At 49.4% G+C, this 12500-nt stretch overlaps 1 protein-coding gene across 1 annotated transcript in view; it reads left to right on the plus strand.

The window, feature by feature from the left end:
- The window catches only part of cfap65 (cilia and flagella associated protein 65), a gene marked incomplete at both ends in the record, with an annotated part of 23042 nt that extends 19761 nt beyond the window's left edge, over positions 1–3281 (plus strand). The window contains 4 exons of the mRNA XM_084478871.1: positions 169–219; positions 900–1141; positions 2133–2465; positions 3164–3281. Coding sequence (XP_084334997.1) covers positions 169–219; positions 900–1141; positions 2133–2465; positions 3164–3281 — 744 coding nt within the window. The remainder of the gene's footprint in view (positions 1–168; positions 220–899; positions 1142–2132; positions 2466–3163) is intronic.
- Positions 3282–12500: the final 9219 nt, after the last annotated feature.

Below are 12500 nucleotides of genomic sequence, written 5' to 3' on the forward strand. Positions count from 1 at the left end.
GTCAATACTTCAATAACGATAACTGAAATGAAACTATTCTTTTCTAAGATTTCTAAGATTCCCCCTCCACCGATCCATCCCCACCCTTAAGTTGTAATTCTCCCCCCAATGTGTCCCTTCATAGGGGCCCTCTGCCACGCCCTGGTCTCAGTGTCTTGTCTCCTCTAGGGGCCCCGCTCCACTCTGCTCCAGGCCCGGCTCCCGCTCAAGAGATACCAGGTGACTGATGCTGCTCTGCTCTCCCTTGATCCTGGTCCAATTCTGGACTCAAACGCACATCGTTTCAAAATGCGAAGGAAGGCTGTGAATGTGGCACAGTTTGCCCTCTAGGGGTTTAACGAGGACTTGCATGAGTTACTTGTAAACGGCCGTTTGGGGGACCAGGGAATGTCGTTCAGATATTCTGAGTGCACCCCGTAATTAGTTTGTAGCGCCTGGGAGTAGCTTGTTGAAGACGGCTAAACCCTCAACAGCAGTACAGCCTCAAGCCAAGAACTGTTTCTAAACGTGACAGTGGGCAGGACTAGCTCGTCCAGTGGGCGGGACTAACCCGGCCGGGGTGGTTCAGCTAAACCTCAGACCAGAATACACCGCTGATGTTGACCACTGACCACGGTGTTTAATGACTTACTGCTGAGGCATGTGGAGGGTGAATTAAGATTCACTGCATCCTCCCCTACGATGTAGTCTGAACAGTTTTTGTAGAAGTATTTTGTCTAGAAGTATTTCTCTGTGCACTACTATTATTGTTTTGAAACAAAGAAATAGCCGTGGACCACTTCTGCGGACCCCACAACAGCAATGCAGTGCATTACATCCCATAATGCAGGATGATAAAGCAGGGACTTCCTCCCCTCCCCCCCACATCATTTTGACCACCCCCCTCCAACGGCACCCAGACCCTCCCTCCTCTCTGCTCCACCAGCAGCAGCGCCGTGGCCAGGGGCCCGTACTCCTCCTCCAGGGGCCCGCGGGCTGAGCGGTGCGCCCAGAGGGAGGGGCCCGTGGGGGGCAGGGTGCCCACCTGGCCCACCCGGCCCACCCCCACCCTGCTGCACCTTGGGGTGACGGCGCGCTCTCACGGCCTGCTGGAGTACCAGGCCCTGTTCCCCGACGCCCTCAGCCAGCACCACGTCTACAGGTCCACACACACACGCACGCACGCACGCACCCACGCACACACGCACCCACGCACACACACAGTTTCTGGACACACCCACGCACACACACAGTTTCTGGACACACACACACACACACACACACACACACACAGTTCCGGAATACACTTGCGCACACACACAGTTTCTGGACACACACACACACACACACACACACACACACACACACACACACACACACACACACACACACACAGTTCCGGAATACACTTGCGCACACACACAGTTTCTGGACACACACACACACACACACACACACACACACACACACACACACACACAGTTCCGGAATACACTTGCGCACACACACATATTATTACACACACTATTAGTTGCATGACTCCACTCTCAGGATGTCTAAAATCCCTTCTCTCTGATGCCCACCTCTCGGCGACCTTCATCCAACATCCATCCTCTCCCGTGCTGGGTTCCTCTGCGTCAACCTGGATCCAAAACGGCGGTCGACTATTCTGTTCCCTCCAGGAGTCGCAGAGTGCAATCCCGGGGTTCCCACGGAGCGGTCTCCAGCACAGCGGCCCCTACTGCGGCCCTCCCTCCTCTGGTCCCCGGCCAGGAGAGAGACATCCTCACCCACACACTCCTCTCACTGATAGGGTGAGTCCTTCAGTTCTTTGGATCTATGTCGCTGTAGTTACGTTGTAGTTTATCGTGTTCATTCACCTGCTCTCACAGTAGAAAATGTGATAAACCAATTGCATGCATTCCAATCCCATCCCATATAAAGCATATTGGCTGAAATATCATCCATACAACCAGCTACCATTCTGATCTAATATATAATATAGATCGGAATAACGTTTATTCCCTACAACCCAGTTACAACCTGAGTTTCCTCAGCGTAAAGTGCTGCTGATGGCACCGTCCACCCCCCCGGGGTCTGCTGTAGTGTGTGTGTGTGTGTGTGTGTGTGCAATGAGGACTGTTGGTTTCCAGGAGCCTGATGGACGACCAGGAGTTCCAGCGCCGCCTGGCCGGCCTCCCGTCGGAGCGCGTCCCATACTTCAGCCAGCTCCGGGCTCCGGGCCCCCCTGGCTCCGCCTCCCCCGGTGGCCCCCCTCCGCCCGTACCCCGACCCCACTCCGCCCCCCCGGGCCCCTCCAGGCCCCGGGGCCTCCGCCCGGCCGGCGCCGGGGTCGCTCTGAAGGAGCGGCCCCGCACAGTGGATGCTGCGGAGAACCCCCCGCGGCCCCCGCTGGTCTGTGGACATGCAGACCTCCAGGCCCAGCGAGACCCGGACCGGGGCGGCGTGCGCCACAGCATACGCAGGTCAGCTCGGGCCCCTCCATACACAGGTCAGCTCGGGCCCTCCGTACACAGGTCAGCTCGGGCCCCAGGTCAGCTCGGGCCCCTCCATACACAGGTCAGCTTAGGCCCCTCCATACACAGGTCAGATCGGCCCCTCCATACACAGGTCAGCTTGGGCCCCAGGTCAGCTCGGGCCCCTCCATGAGGAGTTTGGCCCCTGAACCTCGTGGTGAAACGTGTTTTTCACCGTAAAGGTCCCAGTGTTCCAGATGATTCACTGCCGTGGGTTATGAGCCACTAGACGGCTACAGTGTTGTCTCACTACTAGGAAGCATTCATTTCATTTAGAAAATTGGGTGTAGGTTCAGGTGTTTTTCCAAGTTTTCCCCAAAGGCTTGCTTGCTCACTAACTCACGCTATAATCAACCCTGGTGGAGGAACATTCTGCTGTATAGACATAATTTCATTTTGCTTTCATTTAATATCTTTGCTTCTTGAGCCATTAAGCCAAGCACTAATGCTGAAAGTCACAAATAAACAGCCCCTCCTCTTAAAGCAGGACTCGGCTTTAGGGGGGGAAAGGCGTTGGCTGGGGTCGGCGGTGTGTGAGCTACTAATATATATCAAGACTGCTTCAGTTTGACATTTACTTTTCTTTCCCTGGCTTTAAGATGCCTGTTTGTACGTGTGTGTGTGTGTGTGTGTGTGTGTGTGTCCAGGTGTGCGGAGTTCAGCGACGTGTGTGAGGACGTGCTGTTGAACACGCTGCAGAACCTCATGATGGAGGCGTTCCACAGAGAGCTGGACCTGACAGCCCCTGCTCCCCCCCAGCAGTGATGACATCAGTGTCTCCAGGAGGTAGGGGTCCCCCCTACCCCCCAACACGTTACACGGTCACTGGCTCACAGCCATCCCATAATATCCACCGTGGGGTGGAATGCCATTGGGATTGTGTTTTGCCTTTGTTACATTCTAACTCCCAGTATGTGGCCCAGTATGTGGCCCGGTAAATAATCATCTTCCCAATAACATCCAACCTCTTTTCTCTGACATCACACTGACTTGCTTATCATATTTTATCCTGGTATTTTTTCTTAATACGTGTTCCAATATAGGCTTTCTAGTACATTATATGTCCATTGTAACAGTACTATATCGTTATGTATTGTAAGAAGGAGTTCACCCAGCAGACCGGTCAGCGATAGCACAGACTCTGCTGATGATGAATACAGTGCATGTGTGTGTGGTCTTACAGGGGAGATGGTTCATGAGGGCCAAGGCCAACAATGAACCGGCCAATTGGAGAGGGAGCAAGCGAGGAAAAGCAGTAGAAACCAGTAGAGGCATCTCCTCACCTCACCTGCTGCATTGTAAAAAAAAAAAAGTTCTTCCAAATAAATAGGACGATTTTGACAGTGTTTGTTTTGTGTTTGTTAAGCAGGTGGATATCTGTCTGGAGGTGTCATATTTTGATCGTTTGAGCTCATAAAATCATAGCATGTCATTCACATATATGAACACTTGATGGCGCTGTATACCAACAAACGGAACGGGCCTGATGTATCGATCTTTATGCTGTTAGCTGGTGCCTCGTGAGGCCATAATGATCTGCAGAGATAAACAGAATGTGATCTCGCGAGATAGTGGTGGTCTCACGAAACAATGCTATCGGCACTCAGGTGAGTGTATAAGAAAAATGATATTAGACACATTCGAATTGCATTCATTACATTTACTAATTGAATAAAATGTAAAGTTGATTTCAGAAATGGTGACCCCTGCTTAACCACTCATAATCAATGCCTATATGTTTTCAAAAGCATCCAATGTTTTAGATGGTGGCAAGTTAAAGGTTTAAACATTGTTTTAAATCAAGTATGATTTGATTTAAAATAATGAAAAATAATCACTTTCAAGCTAATTGGTCCCGCCTGGCCAACTGGCACAGCAGTAGACGCTGAGTTATTGGTTCGATTCCCACTGGGAGCACCCTTGCAAAGAATGTATGAACTTAGGATTGAAAAACAGATAAAAGTTCCCATCGATTGGCATGCACATTTATTTAAAACTAAACAAAATAAAAAGTTTTTAAAATGTGTGGGTCTGTGTGTGCACGCATGCACATGTGTTTGTTTGTGGGTGCATATATGTAAGTGTGTGTGGGTATATGGATCTGTATGTGTGTGTGTGTATATTTATGTGTGTGTGTAAGTGCAGGTGGAGGCCACTGTGTGGTTGTCTGTGTGTGTGCGTATGTGTGCTAGCCTACATATATATGTGATTGTGTGTGTGTGCTACATACATGTTTATGTGTGTCTGTGTCTGTGTGTGTGTGTGTTTTCACTAGCCTACATACATGTGTGTGCGTGTGTCTGTTTGTGCTAGGCTACATACATGTGTGTGTGTGTGTGTGTGTGTGCACGCGCTAGCCTACATACGTGTGTGTGTGTGTGTGTGTGTGTGTGTGTGTGTGTGTGTGTGTGTGTGTGTGTGTGTGTGTGTGTGTGTGTGTGTGTGTGTGTGTGTGTGTGTGTGTGTGTGTGTGTGTGTGTGTGTGTGTGTGTGCGCGCGCTAGCTGCCAGCCGGCTGGGCTTCCAGCCCCACCGCAGCCCTCTGGACGCGACCAGACTCAACGCGGTCTCCATAGAGAGCAGATCCCATAAGATCTGTCCTAATGAAGTTACCGTTACGGCGTAACTGATGAAGCCGTCTGCGTACAGAAGTGAGTGTGTGTGTGTCTGTGTGTTGGGATGGAGCTCCAGAATAATGTCGTCCCATGTTGTGCAGTAACTGGACGTGGCATCTCGCACTGTGTTCATTTCCATGTTTTCATATTCAGTGTCAAAGCCTATTGTGTCAAAGCCTGTTTTGAATGACAAATGCAACTGCGCTTAATGTCAACTCCACACACACTGGAATGATGTGGGCTAGGGTCACAGAGGAGACCTGTCCACACATGACGAGCTGAAGGCTCCTCAGGTGTTCCTCCACCAAACCTCCAACACACAAACGCCAACGCACACACACACACACACACCCACACTGCCCTCTCACACCCACACACACACATACACACACACCACAATATCCGTTCACACGGCCATATTGAATCTAACCCTCACACCGCAGTTTGGCTGAATCTAATCTAATAATCAAAAGCTTGAGCTTTTGAGATGTTATCGCTACACACTATTGGATGAGACACCCGATGAACTTGATGAAGTCGTCGGTTGCAGTCGGGCCCAAATCAAACTTTTACTTCTAAAACCCTCCTCATCTTCATCAAACGTCTGTGTTCAGGATGATGCACGTTCACTTGAAGCCGTTCAGTGGAAGGAACATGGCTGAGTGGATGGTTTGCTGCAGTGATTGGGGTCACCACAGCTACAGCGGGTTCATCAAGGGCCATCTCCAGCTCAGTGAGCTGTTCTGTTCGGCCTCTTTGCAGAGGTCTGTTTCCACCGCCGCCGCCCTCTGCCCCGGTCCGCAGCACAGCTTCTAACCACCAGCTCCACTGCTGGACGACATGTCGCGTAGTCAGGCCACCGTGGGAGCAGCGCAGGAGTGTGTGTGTGTGTGTGTGTGTGTGTGTCTGTGTACACTTAGTCTGTCTGTGTGTGTGTGTGTGTGTGTGTGTGTGTGTGTGAGAGAGTGCATTCATTCATATTAAATATGAATTATAAAAAAACGAACTATAAATGTTTTGCACTAAGAACAATTATATATAAAATATTATAGAATTGTTCTTATTAATATATGCAATAATGATTCATTTAAATCTTATATGATGAGAAGTTATATAAGTAATGGTTTTGTTTGCAACATGTAATTGACAACATAGAATAGGTTGGATGAATAGAGTCATAGTCACAGTCTGGTTAAGATGGTCTGGGTACTGAGAAAGTTTGGTTACTAAGCAGTAGTTTGGTTAATAAGGAGGTCTGGTTTGAAGCAGTAGTTTGGTTACTAAGGAGGTCTGGTTACTTAGCAGTAGTTTGGTTAATAAGGAGGTCTGGTTACTAAGCAGTAGTTTGGTTACTAAGGAGGTCTGGTTGCTAAGCAGTAGATGATTATGACAGTTAACATGTTTTTCCTTTACATGTAATTCCTGGGGTTTGTGCTCATTGCCTGCTGTAACAAGACAGCTTGACATCACTGTGCTCTGTTGCTCCCCAGCCACAGACCTTCTGTATCTGGACGTGTCAAATCCTGCGCTGTGGCTGCCGCTGCTATCAGTGGTTTATACGACGATGGCTCTCACTCCTTTTTCTTTCTCTTCCTCTCCCTCGCTCCCTCCCTCTCTCTCTGCGTTGTGCCAGTTAGGGAGATATTCCATAAACATTCCCTCTCTCCTGGGATTCCAAGGATGACTGCGGTTTTTTGTTTTTTCTCAAAGGTTGAGGTCGTCATGTGTTTTTGATTTGGACTTAATTCAGCTCGGCATATAAAATATTACGTCTGATGGGATTTCTAATCATCGCCGATGATAATCGCACGGGAATGCATTTCATGGCAAGGCCCTTCCCCGGCTTTGAGACGCTTTTTAGTAAAAACAAAAAGGGCATAAGCAGTGGTGTGCGTGTGTGTCCGCGGACGCATGTGTGTGTGTGTGTGTGTGTGTGCCAGAGAGAGAGAGAGAGACAGAAATGAGCGAGAGACAGGGTCACATTCAGAGATCGGAGGTAGATTCTGGCAGACAGAGAGAATCATTATCACACCCAGATGAAGAGAGAGAGAGAGAGAGAGGGAGAGAGGGAGAGGGAGAAAGAGAGAGGGAGAGAGAAAGAACAAGATCGGTGTGTAACATGTGTGTGATGGCTGTGTGAGAGAGAGAGAGCATGTGTGTGTGTGATGGGTGTGGCAGTACAGTGGTGAGGCTAGACTGCTTCAACGTTGGATTCAATAATTATCTGCTTTTTTAAAACGGCCAAAGATCCCTCTTAAATCGTTCGAGTCTGATTGATGTTTCAATGTTAAAATGCATGCATGACTTTTCTCCTCTAAAGAGCCCTACCCAGGTCTGACTCTCATCGGTCATCATATGGTCCGACTTACCGGATCACACACAGTCAGCGCCCAGGCCTGGAGTCATTAGCACGCAGCGGCCTGCATATCCATCTTCCCTCGGTGTCACACACAGGCCAGCGCGGAGCTTCCCGAAGAACACAACCAGCCGGACCCATCTCCATTGTCATCGCTATCTTCATCACCATCTTCATCACCGTCATCATCACCATCATCATCATCCCTACTTTGCTTCTTGTATCTCTTGAGTGATTCAATCTTTTAAGCTCAAGGGGGATTCTCCATGTGGGTGAGCACAGTTCAGCATGTGTGTGTTTGTGTGTGTGTAAGATAATGTGTGTGTGTGTGTGTGTGAGAGATAATGTGTGAGAGAGAGATAATGTGTGTGTGTCTGTGCTGCATTGCTGGATAAGCTACAGTCAGACGGTGGTGGCAGTGGCTGCAGCCCATTGGCTATGGAAGGCTGCTGTAACTTATTGAGTGCATTGTGTGCCGATAGGCCGATAGCATCTGGAGCAGGGTCTGCATGGCGGCCCAGCCACCCAGCAGGCAGCCCGAGCCGAGCCAAACCCAGGCCCTACACCCTGCTGGACTTTGAAATCAGATCTTTATTGTCCATAAAGCCTGGGCCAAGTATGAGGAATCAGCCCTTCTTAAAAAAAACACACACACATGCACACGCGCGCGCGCACACACACACACACACACACACACACACACACACACACACACACACATCAAAAAAGTGTGAGAGCGCAAGAAAAGAAATATGACAGAATGTGAGAAGAGCATAAAAATACTACGCAGAAGTACAGTAATGATGAGGAGACGATGGGACCGGCGAGGGTAAGAGAGCGAGGGATGGAGGGGCGAGCGGCTCAGAAGGAGCTAAAGTGTTGTTGTCCTAGCATGTGTTTACACACCACCAATACACCCTGGGCTATATTTAGACGAGGAGTGAGAACGCCATTTTCATAACTTTATAAGTGTGCGAGGCCCCAGCTGCCCTACTGTACACACACCGCCTCACTCGGGCATTCTAATTGCTCTGGAAAAAATGTCCAGTTGCTGCGTCTACTCAGCTCAGCCGAAACCCAAGGCTGTGACGATAAGGCGTCGCGTCTTTCAAAGCCGCGCCTCGCCACCTCCGACACGCCGGCGGAGAGGAGACATACAGGAACACAATAGCCGTTTCTCAATTCGCGTTCTCGTGTGTTCTCGTGTACTTGCGTTCTCGATAAACGTCATCAGTGGTAGCCCAAGCACTGTTCCAATTCCAAGTACGCGAGAACGCGAGTACTGTCGTAAAACCCGGAAGTGTTCTCGATGCGTTCTCGATGAGGCCGTTCTACCGAGGACGCATCGGAGGTGACTCGTGTGGACTTGGGACCGTTAAATATCCCAGAATGCATCATCGAGTCCGCTGCTGTTCCAATTGCAGACTGCGTACTCGCGTTCTCGGAAGTCTGTACTTGAAAGTCCGGACTTGCCAAGTACGTACTTCCAAGTCCGCGAGAACGTAGTCCGCGTACTTGGTATTGAGAAACGGCTAATCTGTCCCCCAGAAGCAAGATGACACCTGGACAGTGGGCCCCAGGATGGGGGATTGGGGGGGAGAATCCCGGTACTGATACCTAAATGAATAAATACTAATTAGTAATAAAAACAAATGCAGCTTGTAGAAGTGACAGTGCCTGTGTGTGTGTGTGTGTGTGTGTGTGTGCGTGCATGCGTGTGCGTGCGTGCGTGCGTGTGTGCCTGTGCGCGTGCGTGCGTGTGTGCCTGTGTGCGTGCGTGCGTGTGTGCCTGTGTGCGTGCCTGTGTGTGTGCCTGTGTGCGTGCCTGTGTGTGTGCCTGTGTGTGTGCCTGTGTGTGTGCCTGTGTGCGTGTGTGTGTAGGCAGCAGGATGCCAACAGTTTGGACCACAGCAGGCTGAGCAGATGTTCCGTATCGCCCCTGATGAAATTTGTCAGTACAACTCTGAGCAGGAGATAACAAGGGCTTCTCAGCATGCCTCTTGGACTGGGATTTCTGAACGGTTAAACAAGAGGCAGTTTATGTAGGAACAGAGCAAGGCTGACAGTACAGTCATGTTGGATTCACATGGTGGCAAAGTGGTTTCTGACCTTGATTACAAAGTGAAGAAACAACAATAATGCAGTTGGTTACAACAACTGAACATCACGCAGGAAAATGTGTTAACATTAGTTGTGCGTACCGTTTCAACAGTTTGTAGAATGGAGGGTAACCTGGTGTTGGGTCATGTGATCTGTCTAGTGAATCCCTTGGGCCCAGCTCAGCAGCTCTGGTCTAGCAGGTCAGGCCACGCCGTCCAGTTCAACCAACATCCATCCACTGGGATAACCCTTTAGAAACACTTCCATGTTTCGGTGTGTGTGTGTGTCTGTGGGTGTGTTTGTGTTTGTGTGTTTGGCCATAGTAGGGTACACACATGCACACTCAATCAACTTACAAATATGACTAAATAAACAACAAGAAATTCATCACAAAAATGGTATTCTATAAACTCAATAGTTTATAGTAATACAATCAAAGAAAGATAAATACCCAATCAAAATGGACTTTAAATCCATTTGATCTAATTGAAAGTTCATGTAATGGCAAGCTGTTTGGCGCGCTACGATGAGCTAACCCGCTGACAGATAGTTGACTGCACTTCAAATGCATTCTTAACCCAGGTCACAGGACAGGGAGCCTGAACCACAATACTGATAGGAGGGGTTTAAGCTTTAGTCGGAATAGATAACGTCAAATATATGCATTCAGGAAAAATATACATGAAGAACAATTCAAAAAATCAAAGTAATACAATGGACTGACAATTGTTGTGTTAGCAGTATTACAATCACACCTGAAGTACAAAAAAACCATGGCATGTTTCATCTGTTTCTTCTACTTATAAGGAATGCGACCAAGACATTAAAGTAGCTGGTGGTGGGGGGGGGGGGGGTATATAAGGTGACAACTCCTTTAGTAGCGCGCCATGTCGGAGCAGCCTGTCGACTGGTGTTATCTTTAGAAGAGGATTATGTTAACATGTGTATCTGTGATCTATAAGTCTGGGGGGAGAGGTCACACATTAGGGCCTTATTGTATAGGCAGCTGACATACTTGTGCGTGGCACTGCTACGTGATACCGGGCCTTCTCTTGTGCTGCACTTGTGATTGATTGCATCAGAGCGCTGGAACGAAGTGGGGTGTCAGTGCTTTTATGGGCCGCAGCAGATCAGAGGGGTTGGATTTCAATGGATGTGCCCTTGGCCAGATAGGTGATAATACCACTGCCTTACCTGAACACACACACACACACAAATACATGCACGCACACACACACACACACACACACAAATACACAGACACACACACACATTCACATGCATTCACCCACCCAGGCATGCACATGCACCCACACACACACAAATACCCAGACACACACACACACACACACGGGCATGCACATGCACTCACACACAAACAACCACACTGACACACGCACACACAATTACACCAATAGACAGATGCCTGCATGCACGCACAGACAGACACACATAGATAAAGACACACACACACACACACACACACACACACACACAAGGTCATACAGACATAGACAGAGAGTTAGACATTTTACGGCCATGTTCTGCCCAGTATGGAGTGTTGATGTACCAACTGTATATGCTGTATTAACATATATTATTAGATTAGATATAGATAAATTAATGTCCCTTTTCCAGACCATTTTATGTAACTTTGTGTAAATAGCAAATAGACGAAAGCGTGTCAAAGAGTCAACACAGAGACGAAAAAAATGCTGTTGGCAAAAAATGCACAAGGCCCAGTTTCAGCCCAACGCGTCTGTCTGATCGTCAGAGGTGGGGCTGCGAGTGGCACATGCATTGTGCCCTCCCAGGTATAAGATCACACACCTGTGGTGACCTCACCTCATTCCGTAAGCTCTGATTTCTCCTCCGCCACAATCACACTGCATACGGCTGGCAGGGCTACAGCCGGCTCTGTTCCTCTCAAACCCTACCCCCTCTGATCCCCTGGGTTAACCCCTCTCTCCCATCGTCTCCCCCCCTCTCTCCCTCCCTCTCTCTCTCTCTCCGTCCCCCCCCCTCTGTCCCTCTCTCTCTCTCCGTCTCTCCCCCTCTCTCTCTCTCTGACCTCTCTCCCTCTCTCTACCACTATGTCTCAGTCTCTCCCCCCTCTCTCACCCCATTTCTCTCTCTGAAATCTCTCCGTCTTTCCCCCCTCTCTCTCCAACATCTCTCCCTCTCTCTCCCCCACCATCTCTCTTTCTCTCCCCCCCTCTCTCTCTCCCACTATCTCCCCCCTCTCTCTCCCACTATCTTTCTCTCTCTCCCACTATCTCTCCCTCTCTCCCACTATCTCTCCCTCTCTCCACCTTCTCTCTCCCTGTGTCGCTCTCTTTCTCCTGCTCTCTCCCTCCCCTGCTGCCCCCCCCCCCCCCTCCCTTCCTCTCACTCTCTCCATGGCTCCACTTTTAACTCACAGGCAGGTCCTCTCGGTAATTGCAGTCTCTTTCTCTCACGTGAGTGACAGTCAGTGGAGGATTCGCTTTGCCCCGGAGCGACGTCACAGCAAGGTGGAGGATGAGTGCAATTTTCCTCGCTCTATCATCCAAAGAAAATACGGACTCCAACACAGTCAGTCGTCCAGACGCCCGTACCTGTAGCCGGTGCAGACCGACAACCAACCCGGACTCGGCTTACTTATTCAGCGGGGGTTAATTTGGGCTGTAGTGAGACAACGCGGGACTAAACGTATTGAACTTTTCAAAATAACTTCGGATGTCTTTCTCCCTTCTTTTTCAAACTGCGTCGGACACTTCTTTCTGAGTGTGCCAAATGATCTCCGCGCATTTTGGATATCCTTTACTCTCCCGGAGCGCCGACTTTTGGGTGACTTCATGAGTTCTTTCCTCGATATCTTCTCAGGAGGATGTAGTTGACCGTGACGACATGAAGAGGTTCACCACACGTCTGA

Source organism: Micromesistius poutassou (genome assembly GCF_964030765.1).
Source record: "Micromesistius poutassou genome assembly, chromosome: 14".
NCBI classification, from domain to species: Eukaryota; Metazoa; Chordata; class Actinopteri; order Gadiformes; family Gadidae; genus Micromesistius; species Micromesistius poutassou.